Here is a 22,187-nt window from a genome sequence, read left to right on the forward strand (position 1 = left end):
TTTTCGCGTTCACAAATTTAGAACTGCGTCTGTCCCTGGTACTGTATACACGTTTTTGCAACACTGTGATATCATTTGAATGGTGATTCCATAGAAAGATCACAAAATTGTCCACCAGATAACTCCCTGATCACAAGTACGCAGCCGATGGTACCAACATCTAACTTCGCGCCAATCAAGCCTCATGACCTTAACGGAAGTGCGATCTATAAATCATTACGCAACTGATAATGTAGTTCCGTTTTTAAACGCTTGAATTGACTCTACATCTGCATCAATCCGTTATATATCATACTTAACATAGCATTTAATTTATTAGTTTAATGAAAACAGTTATTGTTATCATAGAAAGACTAAAAAGAGAGTAAAACTTCTTTCAGCACGAAGAATTAATATCGATGCGCGAACTGAACTTGATGAACCGTGACCTGAGATCGAGAGTGTAAACATGTCGACTGCTCAATGCAGGACGCGTTAGACGCTGGCGAAGTAGCGTGTTGGATTTTCGTACAGCTGCTCGGGACGGAAGGTAATCCTAAACCTCAAACTTGTGCTCGGCAATATAACTCTAAAGCTAAAAACATGGACAAAACCTTTTACTACAATTCATGTCATCAAAAGGCGAGATTTTGTTAGCGATATCGATGGGACACAGACTCTAAGCTTACACTGTGCATTGTACGCACCGTGTATAATACTATGATGGGATACATAGCTTGGAGCACCTGTACCACTACTCTGCTTGGAGGTAGTAGCGGGTCCTTGCTTATACCAAACATTGAATGCATAATTGACATTTACTTGTCTGTTTCTACAATGAAAAGTTTTATCAGTCGATATTTTTAAGGAACAGATTTGCAGTAAACAAAAGTCTACGACGTGTCCTTACAGACCATCAGACGCACATTTCGTTCGAAATTGCTTGCATCGTGGTATCATTTGTAGAAAATACAGGGTTTAACTTGCAAGACAGACACTTCTCTGTTTTAAAAATTTGTTTTCCAAAAAATTCAGTTGTCGATCCAACCATAATTTACCCCCGGTGATTTACCTAACCAGATTGGAAAGGGTACTCTTATTACATAATAATGTCACTGCGGTATACTATGGATGCACTCAATAGATGCAATGTTGCTGAGTTATGTCACTTTCACCAGCATAACTGAAGCTGTCCATTATCTGCCAGTTATTATAATTTTAAAAAGTCGATTGTCTGTTATAAAAATAAATGAATATAAAATATACATGAAAGATCAATTTTGTGTTGCTTATATATGACCGGTCACAAAGTGCAATGGTACACAGTGTGTACTCCCTGGTAATGAAATAGTGGGCAATATGTCAATCATGTTGCTGCATATTTGCAGCAATAACCTTGTTTGCCGCAAATTTGCAGCAACTGAGTTGTTTACCGCAAATTTGCTGCAAACTGATTTAACGATTTGCAGGAAGGGTCACAGCTACAGTGTTTCCACTGCCCGCTCGCCAAATCGCAAATGCGAGAAAAAAGTAGCGTTTGGCGAGAAGATTTTGGCAAAAGTTAGCCAAACTTGCGAATCAAAAATTGCACTATGACGTAATTACTTTGTCTGTCCGCGCGCACATGTCCTGCATTCAACTTGAGAAGTAATGCTTTATCTCTGTGCATCCCCGACCTTATGCGTCAGGAGATCCTATTTGTAACGCATAGATTATGGATAAAATTGTAACGAAATAACTCACAAATCAATAGTACCGCATGTATATCATATGACGAGTTGACTAAAATGTTGCAAAGTTTTGGGTTTGACTACGCGCAATGTGTGCCTACAGATAACTCCGTGCAGTGACAGCCACCTGTCATCGTCAACACTGAATTGAAGGATCGTAGAGACGATGAAACTAAGCAAAAACGGCAAACTTTCCTTTTTGACTTTGGCTGCTCCACCAATATGGGGGGAACCACCCCTACAACACACATTCTAAGCGCAAGTAAAGCTATGAAATGGAAAGAAATATGAACAATGTAGGAAAGTCGACTGTGAATTTGGAAAGGAAGGTAACAAGCGGCATGCATGGTCAAAAGCACGCACATGGCATTTTTTAGAACGTAAAGCGAGTAAGGCACTCCTGAATAGCGAAAATGTTCATGGTGTATTGCTGCCAACAGGAAAATACCTTTACTGGCGTTTGGATTTATGATCCGTGATTTCCGCGATCCATGGCATGATTCAAGCTGGCTGTTTACACACTGACGTCTTTGATGATGACCCCTGACCCAAGCGCCATTGATACGCTGTGCGCTGTCCGACGTCCGAGCTTTGCTTGTTAAACTTCAAGCGTAAAGCAAATGTATTGGAAGTCTAAAAAAATGCACATATTTTTCAAGTCTGAGAGTATTTTGCTTTCGAACTGCTACGAGAATGGATATCTGATTCGTTTGAAAAAACTAGTATGCTGAACCAGGTTTCGTGCCGTTGTCTGTAGCGATACATGTACAGTATCGCACGATAGCGATTTCAGGTTTGTTCCTGAATATAGTTGCATACGCCTAACTTTGGACAAGTGTCGCTTGTAATTCAGACAAATTTTATGTTGTATGCGTGGCTGATGTTGGCACCTTGTAATCTGACCCATAAATTGGTGTCACTTTTAGTATCCATAGTAGCACTAACAGGGTTTATTTCCGTCATTCTAATACGGAAAATGCAGACAAATATTTATTTTTGCATATTAATGAGAAAGAAATGACGACATTTGTGATCAGTGGTATCGGCTTGGCTAATTGAATATCTGGTTTGGCGAATAATTTTTTTAGGGCTTCTAGCCAAATTTGCTACAAGCTTTTGGAACCCAGGGGAAACACTGAGCTAGCTGCAAACTTCTGCAACACCTTCCTGCAAGGTATATGCTTGCTGCATAACTTTGCAGCAAACTTACTGTATGGCAAATTTGCAGTAGAAATAATCTTCGGTAAGGGAAGTTTAGGTTGTGTAAGCATCTATTTAAATTGATGGGTTCCCAATTCATGTAATTATACAGAAAGGTATAGCTTCCAAATGAAAAAAATAGCATCAACGACACTGTAGCTCCCATCCTGGACTATTCAGTGTTTGTTCTCTGGTCAGATATTTGAACATGTGTGAAAGGGATAAAGTGCATGAAGTGAAAATACTTAAATGTAATGTACTGGAGACAGTGAAATATGTTTAATGTATTTATTCAGAATATAAAATGGAAAAAATACAGAATTAGATATATCGAATACTGTGATACAACCATTAACTCAACAAGTCATTGACAATGACATAGTCCCCACTTGTAATAGGAGTATTAGTCTCGATGGGGCAGGAAAATGTGGTCATTAAGAAGTATCACTGGAGTGTATATGTTGAGATCTATGGGCACATAGGTCTATGTCGTTCCCAATTTGAAACACATGAGGCATGTCTAAGTTTATGGTTCTAAATCGGGAAAAAAGATCAGACCTCTAGCAGTATTGGCCAGCCAAGAAATACATATGTGCATTATAAATGAGGTACAAGATGTGACACCTTAAGGTCTAATATCCTATCAAAATTGGAGGGTATAGAACTTGTGGTTACTGAGATATGCATATATATGTATAATCAAGGTCAAACGTCATCGAGGTCACATGACATTTTGAAAAAAAAAAATTATATTGCTAATTAATCCCTATATGCCAAAAAATCAGATCTCTAGCTCTATTGGCTTGCCCAGAATTAGATGTGTACATAATTAATGAGGTAAAGCGTGTGGTGTCATAAGGTGTCCAATCATACCAAATATGAAGGATGTAGCACTTGTGGTTACTGAGTTATGGACAAATATGTATATGTGAGGTCAAAGGTCACCGAGGTCACGTGACATTTTGTCAAAAAAATTGTATTGCTACGTTATCCCTATATACCAAAAATCAGACCTCTAGCTCTATTGGCTCGCTCAAAATTAGATATGCGATTAATAAATGAAGTACAATATGAGGCGTCATAAGGTGTCCCATCATACCATACATGAAGGGTGTAGCACTTGTGGTTACTGAGTTATGGACAAATATGTATATTTGAGGTCAAAGGTCACCGAGGTCACGTGACATTTTGTCAAAAAAATTGTATTGCTAAGTTTTCCCTATATACCAAAAGTCAGACCTCTAGCTCTATTGGCTCGCTCAAAATTAGATATGCCCATAATTAATGAGGTACAATATGTGGCGTCATAAGGTGTCCCATCATACCATACATGAAGGCTGTAGCACTTGTGGTTACTGAGTTATGGACAAATATGTATATTTGAGGTCAAAGGTCACCGAGGTCACGTGACAATTTGTTAAAAAAAATTGTTTTGCTAAGTTATCCCTATATACCAAAATCAGACCTCTAGCTCTATTGGCTCGCTCAAAATTAGATATGTGCATAATTAATGAGGTACAATATGTGGCGTCATAAGGTGTCCCATCATACCATACATGAAGGCTGTAGCACTTGTGGTTACTGAGTTATGGACAAATATGTATATTTGAGGTCAAAGGTCACCGAGGTCACGTGACAATTTGTTAAAAAAAATTGTTTTGCTAAGTTATCCCTATATACCAAAATCAGACCTCTAGCTCTATTGGCTCGCTCAAAATTAGATATGTGCATAATTAATGAGGTACAATATGTGGCGTCATAAGGTGTCCCATGATACCATATATGAAGGGTGGTAGCACTTGTGGTTACTGAGTTATGGACAAATATGTATATTTGAGATCAAAGGTCATCAAGGTCACATGACATTTTGTCAAAATATCCGAGATATCTGCGTGAACGGATGGACTCACGGATGGACGAACAGACGGACATGACCCAATCTATAAGCCCACTGGACTTCATCCTTGGGGACTAAAAATTGTGTCACTGCATCCTTTTTGCAATATGAATACGATGAGAAACTAAATTTTTATTTTTCGTGGCCTTATACATGGGAGTCTATGGAGATCTGCCTTATACATGGAAGTCTATGGACGTGTAAACTAAAAATATGCAAATTTCACCACGATTTGCCCAAATTTGGGAAAGGTCACTCCTATGCACTTCCATACCAAGTTTCAAATCAATCGGACTTGTGGTTTCAGAGAAGAAGATTTTTTGACCAAAAATGGGAGAAAATTTACAAAAAAATTCATGAAAAATAGCAAGTCCAAGATACTGACCCAAGATGTGCACAATCATTTCATGTCAGCCCAAAGTACTTACATGCTAATTTTTCATGTAATCTGCTCAGTGGTTATTGAGTTTTTTCAATTTTGACTGTTTTTACATTTTTTCACTTAATTTGCATATTTTTGGCAATGACAACTTCATTTGAACAAAATCTCATCTACAGCCCATCATCCATGTGCACACCAAATATCAAGATGAAATGTACAGCGGTTTTGGAGTTTTTGATGTTGACAGACAGACATACAGACATACAGACATACCGGTACATACATACAGACATTTCCCTAGCCTATAAGAATAGCTTCCATTGCCATATATACATATGGCTATGGGAGCTAAAAAATGCAATATCACAATTTGAAAATACCTCTAGTAGAAAGAAATGACATGAAAAATATTATGTGCCATGGTTAACGTAGTTTTGAGTCAAAGGACTTTTCATGCGATAGTTTGTGTGCAAAGGAAAGAAGGCAGTTTGTTGTGGTAAAAATCATTTCAGACATTTTTCCTTAGTCTGTTATGCTTCATTGATTTCTGCCAGAGTGAAGTGTGTGAGAAATTCTGATTTTTTGTTACACAAAAACGACTTGGAATAAAGTAGTCTGAATTGATTTTCCCATGATACTTTACTCGTCAATCATCTGGTACAGACCAGAAAATAAAGTTGATTTTTACATACGTACAGAGTGTGCGCACATACCACAGGTATTTATATAGTAGTGCAAAGTACCAAAAACATTATTCCATACCTGTATGCAAATGAGTTGTTCAATTAGTGTCGCACAAGTTATTTGTGTTTTAGTTCTTTTGTTTTCTAGACAAAATAAAGAGGACGAAATACATGTAATAATAACGGGACCAAATTGCGAGCGAACAAGCTCACTGTACCAGGGGTATTTTCACTCGTGTTTGCTTTGTATCCTGTTGTCCTTTCACTCACTGCCACTCCTTAAAGCACGTCCCCCAAGATTCCGCAAACACTCGTACAAATACCCCTGGTACAGCGCACTTGCACTCTCGCCATGGGGTTCAAGCTGTCATATTCCTCCACTGTCTCTCACTGTGCACGACATTATATGAATGTAGGTAAATATGATAAAGTATTATTCACTGGGTGCACTTACAAGACACCCTAAATAGAGTAAAGTCCCACATTCACCAGGCGCTTTTGGACACTGTGAATGCAGCAGAATTAGTTAAAGGCCGAGTCTATTGACACCCGGGTGTCAATAGCCATATAGAGCTTCTCCTGGCTATTGACACCCGGGTGTCAATAGCCAACCGGCCCTCTATTTGGCTATTGACACCCCTCCCGTTTTTTCGCCAGTCAGCCTCCAAATTCAACCAAACTCAGCTTAGTTATTCTGAACAACATATATTCTCAATAGAAATCCAAAAAAAATCCTTCGAAAAAGCTTCTTTGGTCGTCATTTTGCGGTCCCATAGTGCTACTGCAGGCGGCCTCTACCAATGGGTGTCAATAGCCAACCGGCCCTCTATGTGGCTATTGACACGCCTCCCGTTTTTTCGCCAGTCGGCCTCCAAATTCAGCCAAACTTAGCCTAGTTATTCTGAACAACATATATTCTTGATAGAAATCCAAAAAAATCCTTCGAAAAAGCTTCTTTGGTCAGCATTTTGCGGTCCGATAGTGCTACTGCAGGCGGCCTCTACCAATGGGTGTCAATAGCCAACCGGCCCTCTATTTGGCTATTGACACCCCTCCCGTTTTTTCGCCAGTCGGCCTCCAAATTCAACCAAACTCAGCTCAGTTATTCTGATCAACATATATCCTCAATAGAAATCCAAAAAAATCCTTCGAAAAAGCTTCTTTGGTCAGCATTTTGAGGTCCGATAGTGCTACTGCAGGCGGGTACCAATGGGTGTCAATAGCCAACTGGCCCTCTATTTGGCTATTGACACCCCTCCCGTTTTTTCGCCAGTCGGCCTCCAAATTCAGTCAAACTTGGCTTAGTTATTCTGAACAACATATAGGTCTACACCAATGGGCCATGTACAATAATCTTCACTATTTAAGTTTCATGATATCAAGTCTACTTCTTATAGTACTGCAAACCAAGCTCACCAAGAATTGCTTCATTTGATGTATAGCTGCATGCTTTTAGGATGAATTTACCCACTAATCGTTGCATTCTTTGAAGACTTTCTAAGTATCAACATTTTTCCCCGCATATTTTTGCTCTGACGTATAATATGATTCCATAATGTCAAATCATAATCAGTTCCTTTAATGTTTGCAAGATTTCCAAAGATTGCTTTCATGGGAGGAAACAAACTGTCAAATTTTGATCTTATTTCCATAAAATGAGTATGGTGAGAGAGATTACGTAACGTCCATTAGCCTAGATACTTATCACTGATGATTATTTATTTTCAACTTCACCGATCAATCACAACACACTCCTATAACGATAGACTTCCTATCTATCTACCATAAACTGAGTCTTAATTTGCCTCCTCCGACATACATTCGCTAGAATGTAACTGAATCAACTAGATAGACTAAACCAATCCTCGGACGACGGAGACCCGACATCGTCTATATAATGGACGCATTTAGTTCACTTTCAACTTTAGAGATGAAGTCAAGAAAGGACCGACAAGTGACCAAAAACTCATCGACAAGTTAAAATAAAAAACGATTTTTCGAACTTTCGCCATTCAAACACTACTTTCTACTTTCTACTATCTTTGTAAATATATACAGTTTCGAAATAAAAGAACAGTTTCAAATCAAAATACAGCGACAAAGAGATCTGAAGCTACGACAACTTAAAGTATAAAGAAAGAAACCGACAGGTGACCGAAGTCATTGACAAGTTTTTTGGTTTTTTTTGGTTTCCGGCATATGTGACACCTTGCTTCAAGATACGATTTCATTGTCGGCCAATATTTCGTACAGTTTCTTCGTTCTGTTCAGTCGATTGTGTTAATATTCACCAAAATAGTAGAAAATGACATTTTGAAGCCCAAACATCGAAAAAGAATGATAATTATCCACCTTATCGATCACTTGTCGGTCCTTGTTAGTATGGCCAATAGACCTGCTTCAATACGCGATTTACTTGTCGGCCAATATTTCGTTTAGTTTCGTTAATTCAGTTCGGTCACTTGAGTAAATATTCACAAAAACAGTAGAAAATGACATTTTAAAACCAAAACATCGAAAAAGAATGGTTTAAATTCAACTTTTCGGCAACTTGTCGGTCCAATAAGGCCAATACAGCTGCTTCAATACGCGATTTCCTTGTCGGCCAATCGTTCTCTTTCTTCAATGCCGTTGTCAATTGCGTTTATATTCACCAAAATAGTAGAGAATGACATTTTAAAACCAAAACATCGAAAAAGAATGGTTTTAATTCAACTTGTCGGTCACTTGTCGGTCCTTGTCGGTCTATTGTCGGTGCTTGTCGGTGCTTGTCGGTGTTTAGTATGTCCGCATGTTTTTTAAAAGGTTCCGCAACTCGGGTCAAATGTTGTTCGACAAGCTTCGCCCGCGGATAAAAATTATTGACCCCGAGCTGTCGATATGATTCTACAACATTACACAGTTACTTTACCCCATTAAAGCTGTACCAACGACAGCAAAAAAGTGGGCATTAACTTGTCTGAAACAAGAAATGGACAACGTAACTTAGCTCCGTTTTGAAGTTATTCGACTAGGGTCGCGGGCCGAGGGGTGTCAATAGCCATATAGGGCAGCTCCTGGCTATTGACACCCGGGTGTCAATAGACACTCCGTTAGTTAAATAATAACACATGAGAGCGAGGGCAAGATCACGATTTATTGCCTGCCCAAGGGATGGTGGTCATGATCGAAATATTGATGATGCCCGAGCCGTAGGCGAGGGCATCATCAGTATTTCGATCATGACCACCAGCCCGAGGGCAGGCAAAAATCGTGATATTGCCCAAGCTCTCATGTGTTATTATTTTTATTACACCGAACAAGCAAACATGCAAAGAAACAAAAACACAAAGACTTCTTCGAGTACAGTTCGCCTTCCGAGTCCGGACCTCAGCGTAAAATGTTGTCAGTGCCGAGTCTAGGGTTGCTGCTAAAGTTTGCCGATCTCCTCGGTGGCGTATCCAAATTTGTTGCTTGCATAGTCGCTGAACAAAAAAAATTGCATTCCTTGTTGCCATTTTCGTTCGTTTGCTGTTTACTTACACCAAATACCGTCAAACTGTGCCGGTGACAGCTCTGCATGACGTTTCGCAGCCATAAGTTGCCAACTGCAAAGTACAACAAGCGAACGACAATTTGTTTTGCGCAGAAAGGATGCGCAGTAAGTAAAATGACGTCATCCATGTAATATCAAATGCAGAGGGCATCATCAAGTTCGCAGAGGGCATCATCACATTCGCAGAGGGCATCATCACGTTCTTTTACATGTCACGTGAGTCGTGTTTAACCAATGGCAGTGCACGCTGAATGAGTGAGGTGTAATAAAGTCCCATATTCACTGGGTGCTTTCCGGACACTTTGAATACAGTCAGATTTAAAGTCCTGTATACACCTGGCGCTTTCCGGACACTTTGAATGCAGCAGAATTAAAGTCCCATATTTACCGGGTACTTTCCTGACACTTTGAATGCAGCAGAATTAAAGTCCCATATTCACCGGGCGCTTTCCAGACACTTTGAATGCAACCGAGTTAAAGTCCCATATTCACTAGGCGCTTTCCGGACACTTTGAATGCAGCAGAGTTTAGTCCCATATTAAACGGGCGCTTTCCGGACACTTTGAATGTGATAGAGTTAAAGTCCCATACTTACCGGGCACTTTCCGGACACTTTAAAAGTCTGTTATTCAACGGGCACTTTCCTGACACCCTTGTTAGAGCAGAAATTAAGTCAAATCTAAAACAGCTGCTTTCCGGACACCCAAAATTATAAAGAGACTAAGTGAGCTTCTACCGGTGTGAGAAATTCTATTTCATGAGCAAACCGGGCAAAAACCAGACAGTAAATTGTAGTGAAAAAAACTAAGTCAGTAAACTGGGCACTTTCCGGACGAAAACGGGCAGTTACCGGATGCATGTATTCACTGAAAAATCTAAGTCAACATCAAAACGGGCAGTTTCCTGACAGTGAAAACAGCAACCGGGTGCTGTCTGGGCGCTTACCGGGCACTTTCGGGGCGCTTTCCGGCACTTTCAGGAACACAAAATTTGGTAAGGGTTGTTATTTACTTTATTCTACAAAGCAACTTTACACAACACTGCAGTTCAAATGCTTGTAAGTTTCAGCAGATATGATTTTCATGAAGCATTTCTTTTTAATCACATCTTCAAAGCTTTCCTTCAGAATTAATTCTGAATGACTTTTCTTTCTTTAAGGGCCTAAAAGACAACAGATCACAGTTCCTGTCATTGTAGGCACGCCAGGAATTACCCTGGATTATGCACAGAAGAACAGGTGCTTTGACCTGTCTGCAATCAATGTGGTCATCATTTGTAAAGTTGATACATTGATCACTGTACAAGGATATCATGATCAGACCATCAGAATCGCCAGGTTTGTCCTCGTGGATTCCTTCATTTCTACTTAGCAGAGTTGTGTTTTTCTACACTCTGAAATGTCCCAGGTTTTATGTCAATTAAAGATATTTCATCATGTTAGCAGATCTGGCATTCATAACAGATTACTCAACAGTTTCAAAAAACTGCAATCTCTTGAGATCCAATATCGCCTTCATCAATATAGAATGCTCCAGACAATACAATAATTATTTATGCTGAAGGTGTGAGCAGTTCAATTTTTATATGCAGTATTTTTAATGCTTTGAAATATTTACGTGGTAAATATCAATCAATCAATCAATCAATCTTTTATTACTCAACACACACTGACAGAGAGTGTGGTATGGTACATTTTAGATGAAAGAACAACATGTCCAAAACTGAACACCTTCAAATGGATATTAAAATCCAAGTAAATTGAATAACTCTAACTGTTAAACCAGCTAACTGGAGGGGGTCAGCAAACACCAGAATCCCTTATAAATATAGCAAGGTAGAAAATTCTGTTCCATAATCTTTTTCATCTCTTCTACTTTTTCTTCAACACTCATGTTAATAACTAGATCACAAAGCTTCAGCTGGCGATCAACTTACTGATTGTTTCATTTGTCATTTCTTTCTGTTTAAAAACATTATTTTTACAGGGAACTCCCTGATGGCTGCAACATGAACCTATATTATGGAAATGATCAAGTGGCTGTACAAAACTTTGCTGACCGACTGCGGCAATGCCACACTCAAGTAAATCTGACCCTGGGAGAATTTGTGGTGTGAAGTAAGTGGTTTACTCTTAGACAGATACAAGCATTGTATATCAATGTTCTCCACAGCTTAGAATAACAAGGGGTGGCAATTTACTTTATAATGTATAATTTGCATATTCTTGTATTGTGAAAATGCATTCTTCTATATTGTTATAACACGTGAATAGAATGCTCCAAATACAGAACCAAGTGGCACATATCTCAAAATCCCTTAAATTAAGAATGCTGTATACTCAACTGTGAGCAATGAGTTCAGAAATGCACCATATAACTGTGCTAAAGACTACTACAGTTTTAAAGGGAAACCTAAGTCCAGCGACTTTGACCGTTTATCCCTTCCAAAATCACCCTTGAGTAAAATGCAGCTCAAATTTGCAACATATGTTGCATGCGCTGACGACTACGGCGCGACGAAAAGAGAAGTTGAAGTAGACGACATTTATGGAAATGAGCCCGGAATTCCATGTGTGCGAAAGGGCTCATGAGAGAAGGGTGGGGGACGTCATCGGCGATACAGTTGATTGTAGCTTGCAGCTGGAGGAGTACTGTGTACAGTTCAGCGTGTTCGTAAGACGACTATGGAGAGTTCGGATTGCGATATTTCTGACATTGAGTATTACTTCTCCCTGACTGAAATCAAACCATACTAATTTGAACCAATTAAGATAATTGGAATCTCAAAGCATCATTCACATCTTGGTTGTTTGCGTTTTGTGTATGATTCAGCGGAGGGAGTCACTGTGCTTGTACAGACCCCAAACTGGATTGGACTAATTTACAATTGAACTCACACTCCTTTGGCCACCAAATATTAATACAAAGCTTTACTACTGCAACTGCACATGTCAACGTTAGTGCATGACAGTGGCGTTGAAGGGATTACAAGTGGAGAGTTACATCCCATTGTCGTGTCAGGAAATGTAAAACCATGGTAATTTAATGTACTAACACACCGTTCTTTATGTTTGTGTTTAATTTGAAAAAGTTACAAGGAGTGAAAGATGATTCCAAATATACTCTATCAGGGTTACAGTGAGATGATCAGTATTGTCTGTTACTTGATATTCAATTTCTGAATTCTCATTTTGAATTATCTTTCAGCCACAGTGCCTGAGATAGATATTGAAGGCAACAAGAAACAGACCATCAAGACACCCCGCAGCAGTGGCCTACACAAGTGTGACATGATGACCCAACATAAAATCTGAAAGTACCCATTTGCTTTGTTTCATTGATGTATTACTTTTATACTTGAGATTAGGTATTTTGTTTGTGCTGAAAATACTCATCAAATTGCTTTCAATTTTGAAAAGCGTTAGAGACAAACCATAGAAAATTACTCTCGATATCAATTGACGGAAAATTTTTCCTCGTTATGTATTATTGGATTATTGAGTCATGTTTTGTTTGGGGTATTTGTCAGTGAAGATATATTTCGAAAAATATTCCAGCTTAAAGTAGTATGCACCTCGAAAGTGGAAGACTTAAACTTTTGCTCAAACTTTTCTCAAGGAATATTACAACTATTCTCTCTCAAAACTAAGAATAACCAGATATGAACTGAAAATGCTCACGTGTTTAATTACATGTTGCAGTTATGTGTAAATTTGAACCTGTGCTACACGTTTGCAACTTCATTTAAAGTGTTATGATCAACATAATGAATAATATTCACCACAGATTAATTTTAAATCCATGTATATATCCCCAATCAGGAAAGTTCATTAAATATGCAAATTAGGAATTGACTGAAATGTTCTCTGTAAATATGCAAATTATGAATAGGCTGAAGTAAAAATGTTAAATGACTTTCAATAATGTCGTATCATAACTTATCTTTAATGTACAAAGTAGTTCATCAACTTTGGTCTAGTCAAGACAGATAAGGGACTGGTCAGTTTCTTCGGCCTGGGGGGGGGCCGGTGGATTCATTCATGTTTTTGAAATGTCCAATAGGGGGGTCAGTGTGTTTTTGAATTTCGACACAGGCTCATCATCGCCTAAATGCATCGTGTCAGCCACGAATTTCATCATTCAGTTGCATTTTTCGGCGCGCCCTTCGGTCGCGTAACTTTAATAATTAGACATATTTTCAGCAAGTCCAACTTTAACATATCAGGCATACATATATCAGAGATATCTGTATTTTCAATATTTTTCGGTGTGCTCTTCAAGCACGTTACTTTAATATATCAGACATCTTTCAGCACGCCCTTCCTGTGCATGACTTTAATAAACAAGAAATATATATCAGAGGTATCAGGATGTTTCATATTTTTCTCCGCGCCCTTTGGGCGCCATACTTTAATAAATCAGAGATATATGCCAGAGATATCTTGATGTTTGCTAAGTGCAAGTATACCGTTATGAAATCTGCATTTCATATGAAAAGCATGACAAATTCCTGATACTTTTCTGTTCTCTGTATTAGAATTGAGTATGAGAAAGCAACATGCACAAATATTTCACAATATATATTTGATAAAGTGACTTATTTTAGAGATAGAAAAATGACAAGATATCTTTCATTGTCATTGATGCAACTGTTTTCCTTTGTGTCTCAGGTTTTCTGTAGAATGCTTTTTTATGACCAAAATAACAGTTAAAAAGGCAGTTTTTGTCATTAGCTGTGCTTTTATGGTTTCAATGTTACAAGAAAAGGTCATCTCAGACACTGCACACATCAGATTTAGCTAAAATGCCTCTCTAAGGCTCCTTAGGAGATTTAATTGGATGGCTGGCAAGTCTTAACACCCATCAAAATTTTTGATTTACTGCTTTTTCCTCTTTGATATTAATGATTAACATCAATTTCAGTTCAGGACATCTGGTTAAGCATAGAAAATGTGAAATACATTCACAACTCATTCAAAATGTACTGTATTCAAACTTCAAGATTGACACTTTGAAATTCCTATCTTACAACTGACTTGTCAAACAATTTCATTAAAACACAGAATGACTGTTAAAATATAAATGTATGTAAAATATAAAATATATTAATATTAAATATATATATATATATATATATATATATATATATATATATATATATATATATATATATATATATATATATATATATATATATATATGTGTGTGTTTTATGTCCATCATTTGTTTTAGAGTTGTCGCGTGCGGGGGGGGGGGGGGGGGGGGGTTCACCCTGTTTTTGAAATTTAGGATAGGGGGGGTCACCTTGTTTTCAAAATTTGGAATAGGGGGGTCAGCCACTTTTTGACGTCGGCAAAAAATAATCCACTGCCCCCCCCCCCCCAGGCCGAAGAAACTGACCAGTCCCTAAATATCCTTAATTAGGAAAAATCGTTAAATTTGCAAATACTGAATCAGCTAAAGTGCTGTATCAAAGTATCTTTAATTTACATAGCAAGTTTTGTCAAATTTGGTCCAGTCAATACAGATCATTATCCCTAATTAGGAAAGTTCATTATATATGCAAATTAGGAATTGGCTGAAGTTAAAAGTTTCATGACTTTTAATAATGTTGTTTTATAGTATCTTCAATATATGTTGCAAGATTCATCAACTTCGGTTGAATCAATTCAGATACCGGTATATATCCCTAATTAGTGAAGTTCATTAAATATGTAAATAAGGAATTGGCTGAAGTAAAACTGCTTAATGACTTTCAACAATGTTATATCACAGTATCTTCAATGTACATCGCAAGTTTCATCAATTTTGGTAAAGTCCATTCAGATTTATATATCTAATAAGGAAAGTTTATTAAATATGCAAATAAGTATTTGGCTGAAGTGAAAATGCTTAATGACTTTCAACAATGTTATATCATAGTATCTTCAATGTACATAGCAAGTTTCATCAATTTTGATCAAGTCAATTCAAATAAATATCCCTAATTTCAAAAGTTCATTAAATATGCAAATAAGAGATTGATGAAGTAAAAATGCTTAACGACTTTCAATAATGTTAAATCATAGTATCTTCAATATACATACCAAGTTTTGTCAATTTTGATCAAGTCAAATCAGATATATATCCCTAATTAGGAAAGTTCATTAAATATGCAAATTATCCATTATCTTTTATGTCACCCCTTAATATCTTCACAGCTGATATATCTTGGTAAGATCAACATTTGTAGCAAATCTCATCAAAGTGTGTGCAGTCGTCAATATATATCCGTTTTTTCTAAAATCATTAATTATGCAAATGAGCTAAAAGTAAGCAAGCCACACCTACCAAAAACTAATCAGTTCTTGCCATTTGCAAACTGAATATATGTACCAGATTTGATTCTGATCTGATGAGCCGTTTTTGAGATATTGAGCACACAGACAGACAGACAGACAGACAGACAGACAGACAGACACACAGACAGACACACAGACAGACAGACAGACATCGCTGCGACATATGCTCACGTGTGTCAACACGTGAGCAAAAAACCAGAGATCACCATGTAAAATTTGGTAAAAGAGAGACAAACCACCTTAGATTTTCCGATATTTGAAAAATCAAATTGCCTGCTGCCGATGTGTTGACTCTATGGAGAAAAATAAAATTTTCAACTTACAAAAAACTAAGACTGTGAAATTCGAAAAGTTTTCGTACACCAAGAGCTTTAAAATTAACCTCTACAAGTGGTATATCAGAAAAGAATTGTAAAAGTTAGAGAGTCCGAACGTTTCCCAAAGGCGCATTCTATCTTAATCATCCCATTATTTTAAGGTTTTCAAGACCAGAAACATTATTGTGAGTGCAGTATATATAACCAGGTCTTTCAACTCATTTACAAAATGTAGTCTTCATTTACAATGTACATGTGAAATTCAAGGGACAGTATCTTTTATCATAGCACTTATGACATTCATGTTACATGTAAGCGTTAGATAGGTTAGCAATACAACATGATGTTGTCAGAATGAATTGAAATCAGGTGATATGCCCATCATTGATCAGTGTACATTACCGTACTCGTCTGAGTATAAGCCCCATATAAGGCAACACAAAACAGCGGTAAAACTAGGGAAGGGGCTTATACTCGAGCAACCCCATGTTATCTGCCATGGACGCTTACTTTATGCTAATTGTATGCACGATTTTTTCCAACACCACTCAATCTTTCTATCGTTTTCAAAATCGACTTACACATCCAAAGAAATTTATTATATAATCTCTGAATACAGAAGTGACATTTTGGTGAAATTTCAGCATCAAAAAAAACTCAAACTTGTAACAAAGACGTCATGCATGCTGCTGATCAACAGTCATATGAACTGGCATGCATTGCCTACACGGAAAGGCAATTCAACACTCCAGGATTAAACTGTCTACATCTTGTGGAAACAACAACATAGCAGTAAAAATAGTAATAGTCATCAGGAAAGTCTTCACAAATGAAAGGATAATTGCTTCAAACAAAAGAAACTGCATATTTAGAGGATGAAAACATCGTGGTCTTGAATAAAAATAAACGTTTAGTGTACATTCCCATTCAATATATCTCCCAACAGAAAACACACAATACACAATGCTAATCACTTTGTTCATGAGGAGTGGCTCACGTGCTGTATTCTGGACTGGCCACGGCACTTGAAAACGATTACCAGCAAAGTGTGCCGTTAAAGACTGCTTCGGCAATCTGCACAGAAAATTTACCCCGCGCTAAAAACCAGAGGTATACAACCCTTTGTCCTAAAATGTTTTCAAAGGGAAAAAAAAGCTCTCTGGAAAAGCGTAGGTAATTCACAATGAAAACATTAGTTGTCTGGAAAAGCGTAAGTGATTTACAATTGAAGTACAAAAATTGCAAATAGGATTCATAAGGGTGGGGGGGGAGACTCGGTGTCTGGCAGTGCCCTGGCCAGTTGAAGCGAGAGTCTGGACTGGTGCTACCTCGTGTGGCACCCTCACTTCATCCACGACTTCCACAGTCACAGCCAATCAACGGCCTCTCGATGTTTCCTTTGAAACTTCCAACCAATCACCGATCAAGGCAATCCCATCAAGATTACAACAGCATTGCAGCTGGTGTCATTTCCTTTGCTACATAGCTACATATATCTCTGCCGACAAAACAATATTTTAATGCTTTACTTCGAACCGCCATAAAATATTAAATGGCAGACTTGAGTGAGACTATTCTATTTAGGGGACAGGTTGAGCAGGGTCAAAGAATCAAGAAAGCACTGGAAAAACGTGTCATTTTCCTTACGATGCTGTCAAGGGAGCTGCAGTTTCCCATTTTTTAAACATCTTTTAATAGTTTCTTTATTATCTAAAAGTAATTTTACCAGGTTTAATGACCACATATATTCTCCTAACCTTTCTGTATTTGAGTTACACTAGGGTAGGGGTTTCTACACAGATGTAATGCATTGTCAAAAATCCTCTGAAATCAGTAGGGGCTTATACACGAGCAGGGGCTTATACTCAGACGAGTACGGTACAGGTAAACACTGACTTGTTTTAGCAGCTATCTACTGTAAGTTCAGTCATCAAAAGGACAAGAAAAACTGAGAACAAGATGCTGTCCCTGGATTATCATTTATGTAGAATGCATTCTGTACATGATGTCATGAGTGTATGTATAACGATGGAATTTCCATATAGCATTTACAAATAAAGTAATTTTATCAGGAATTGATTTAAGACATTTTATATTTGATAACAGAATTTACTGCAAAGCAGCTAAATGGTGCAATATGGCAACTGGGGGATTGTGTGTTTCTTGTCACCTGGCTTAAAGTTCTCAGGTATAAACAACTACAAGTAGGTGTAATTCAGAAAGAGGTAAACTGTTTTCAACATTGTTGGTGTAAACCAATTAATGAAAGGGTAACTCTGCAAAAGAAATAACCAGCTAATCCTGAAATTTATTTTCAATATTTTGTGAATATAGGAAGTGAACCAACCGAACACTTGCATTTTCATTGAGTCCAGTTTTTGACAAAGCTGGAGGTATGATATAAGAAAACACACAATTTTATTTCGGACAATATTGCTTGCTATTCTAAATTTGTGTAGTCTCAGTTCTTGTTCAGTGGCTTTTGTCTTATAAAATTGTGTCTGCCACTTTAAATATAATAATAATATAATAATACTTTATTGACGTTATTCCCTCAAAGGTGAACATAGTCAAGAACTAATACTACAAAAATAAGAAAAGGATACTTATCAAAAAATAATAAATATATATATACCGGTATATAAATATATATATATATATATATATATATATATATATATATATATATATATATATATATATATATATATATATATATATATATATATATATATATCTTCTTAACATGCAGAGATGTACATATGTGCATGCTTTTATGTCTACCTGTCTTTCTTACTGTATGTATTTTTAGTGCTATGTTTTTTGAGTAGTTTTCATTTGTGGTGACTTGCTTCTGTTTTATTTTTGTGGCGAGCAATCCAATTTCCCAACGAGGATTAATAAAGATAATAATAATATATATATATATATATATATATATATATATATATATATATATATATATATATATATATATATATATATATATATATATATATATATACCGGTATATATAAATATAAGATATAACTTTATGCAGAATATGGAATGTGGGGTAATCTTAAAAAATATTTGTTTCTTGGATAAATGTTGTGAGGTATATCATGCTATCTGTATTGCTCATTATGTAGCAAAATTTGGCTTGCAAATCCCAGTTGTTGAAGTTTTCATTGTTGACTGCTATCGAGTCTAACAATTTTTGTCGTGATTGTGTGTGACATGGACAACACATGATATAATGAAATTCGTCCTCAACTGAGTTGGTATCACACCTATTACAAATTCTGTCCTCAGCTTTTAGTTTTGGTCTCATGTGTCTACCTTTCTCAATCATCAGATTATGGTCACTTATTCTCAGCTTAGTAATGTATTTTCTGTCATTTTTATCCTTGGTACAGCTTAAATACTTTTCCATTTTAAAATCCGTTTTAATGATGATGTCTTTTCTGCATTAACTTCATTTTTCCATTTTAAAATGTAGTCATTACTTATCTTATCTGCTAAGTTTTTCACACTATGTTTATCATTTTGCCAAAAATTACCAACACTCTCCAATCCTGTAATTTCTTGCATTGCAGTTGCCCAGGCCATGTTATTGTTAGTACGAAATACCATCACCTCATGGATCAAAGTATATTCTTTCTTAGTGTATGTTCTATACCAATATTTAACCATCATTTTCTTGATAAAAGTTAAAAGAGGATGCCTGCCCATCTCACCTCTCACTGCTAAATTTATTGCTGACTGATTAACTTGGAGAAGTATTTTACACAACTTAAGATTCAATTTTTCAATTGGTGTCCTATCTGAATATTTCCCAGTTCCCCAAATTTCACATCCGTAAGTTAGTATAGGCCTAATAACATGGTCAAAAATATGAATCCATGCATGAATATTTATGTTAGCTGATGAACTGACAACTTTTCTAATATAAAAGAACGCTTTCAGTGCCTTCTTGTATAGAGTCTCCTTTGCAATGTCAAACTTCCCATGACATTTGAAGTCTATGCCTAAGTATTTGAAGCTTTGAACAATTTCTAATTTCATACTATTATAATAAAAGTTATATGTATGACGAAGGACCCTAGCATTCTTGTTGAAAACAGTGACTTTGGTTTTGTTAGTGTTGACTTCTAAATTCCAGTCATTACAATATGAATGAAGTTTATCAAAGCAACGTTGTAATCCAGCCTCTGATTCTGAAATTAATACAAGATCATCAGCATATAATAGGAAATTGATCAGAGACTGTCCTAAATTAACTGGTTCACACCTATCATCAAAGTAACCTGATAAATCGTTAACAAACAGATTAAAAAGAATGGGACTAATATTGCAACCTTGCCTAACTCCCGCATTGATTTGAACTGTCGTGTGATTCCACCATTAAGTTTTATACTGTATTTGACTTCGTCATACATACTTTTAATTATTTGATAAATAGTGCCGTTAATATTGTGTGTTAGTAACGTATAATAGAGCCCTTGACGCCAAATACTATCAAATGCCTTTCTAAAATCAACAAATCCTACAAACAACCTATTTATATTTTTCCTTTTATCTTTCGCATTTTCAATGTTTGATTTATTAATATACTTATCAATAACCGATTTTAAGATGAACATGTTGTCTGTTGTTCGCAATCCAGGCCTAAACCCAGCCTGATATTGACTTAGAATATCATGACTCTCAACATATTTATGTAATCTGTTATTCAAAACTGAAGTGAAAAGTTTTGAGTGACAACTTGATAGAGCTATCCCTCTGTAGTTATTTGGGTTATTTTTATCCCCTGATTTGAAAAGTGGTTTTATAATGCTAGTGCGCAAATGTCTGGAAACTTTTTTAAATTTAAAATACTATTAAAGAGTTTTGTAATTGGTTTCAGAAGGACAGACTGACCGCTTATTAACATTTCATTGATTATTTTATCATCACCTGGCGACTTTTTCTTTTTTAACTGTTTAATTGCCTTCACGATATCAGTGGAAGTAATGTCCCCATTCAATTCTTCATTAATTTCCTTACTTTCTAGCTCCTTTATAATTTTGTCTAATTTTGAACTATGGTTATATTTCTTATTTTGATTTTAGAAATGCTTGATGCATTCCTCAACACTTATACTATTACTGATATCATCATTTGTTAGTAAGGAATTGTTGGTTTTTAATTCTTTCAATATACTTTCAAGTCTTGCAGAGTGACCTTTGACTGAAAAGATGTGTCTCTGTAGTTTGTATTTCATTCCGTCGATCTCTGTAATATTTGCAGGCTTTGTCTTGTGCTCTTTATGAAAGACAGTGTGTACTGGTGTGACCAATTACACACAAAACTCAGTGTTTCTCTGAAAAACATTTTAACCAAGAAGTGCCTTCAAGAAGACTTCAGTGAAATCACCTCGCTATTTGACTTTTAACTTTGGATCTGATGGAAAATGTGCCAAAGTATCTATAGTCATGTCAAGATATTCTTCTCAAGACTCTATGTACTGTTTGAGTGACAATCTTGTACACAGATTCAATAACGTTACTACAATTTTTTGTACATGGACATGAAAATGCAATCGTTTAGAATACCAGTTCTGTACCGTTTTCGGTATTGTTTGATTTTTGTGAAACTATATGAATAACATTTTGCCTTTACAATGTCAATCCATGAGGTTTACAAGGAAATAATACTTAAAAGCATAATTTTTTTTACGAACTTTTTTACCATCTGTGTCAACAATGTGTGTAACATCTTAAGGGGGCACTGCACCCAACACAGCATATTTTGCTCAAAAATCACGTTTTTGCAAATATTCATTCAATTTGACTTAATTTGTTGATCCAAGATTAAAATATTGGTTGGGTTCACCTTTTAGCTTGTCAAGCAGTCATAAGTTGCGTGATACAGAAGTGTTAGTTTATGCAAATGTATGCAAATCATCTGATTTCCTGGCTTCTTTTTGCTCCCAATTTCAAAATTTGCAAAGAATTTAACTCCATTCTGGCTAGGTCACATTTTCTGAAATTTTCACATTATGCTCTATAAAAAACTACTATTTTGTTTGGCAATGAAGTTCTTGCATTTTAAATAAGAGGCATTTGAATTTTGCTAATCATGATCTTGATCACTTTTTTTG

General features: G+C 36.5%; 1 protein-coding gene across 1 annotated transcript in view; it reads left to right on the forward strand.

Annotated features, from left to right (window-relative positions):
* LOC139141335 (uncharacterized) overlaps positions 1–10,776 on the forward strand; it is a 64,775-nt gene extending 53,999 nt beyond the window's left edge. Inside the window, exon 5 of the mRNA XM_070710967.1 lies at positions 10,565–10,776. Coding sequence (XP_070567068.1) covers positions 10,565–10,776 — 212 coding nt within the window. The remainder of the gene's footprint in view (positions 1–10,564) is intronic.
* Positions 10,777–22,187: the final 11,411 nt, after the last annotated feature.

This window comes from Ptychodera flava, chromosome 9 (genome assembly GCF_041260155.1).
Source record: "Ptychodera flava strain L36383 chromosome 9, AS_Pfla_20210202, whole genome shotgun sequence".
NCBI classification, from domain to species: domain Eukaryota; kingdom Metazoa; phylum Hemichordata; class Enteropneusta; family Ptychoderidae; genus Ptychodera; species Ptychodera flava.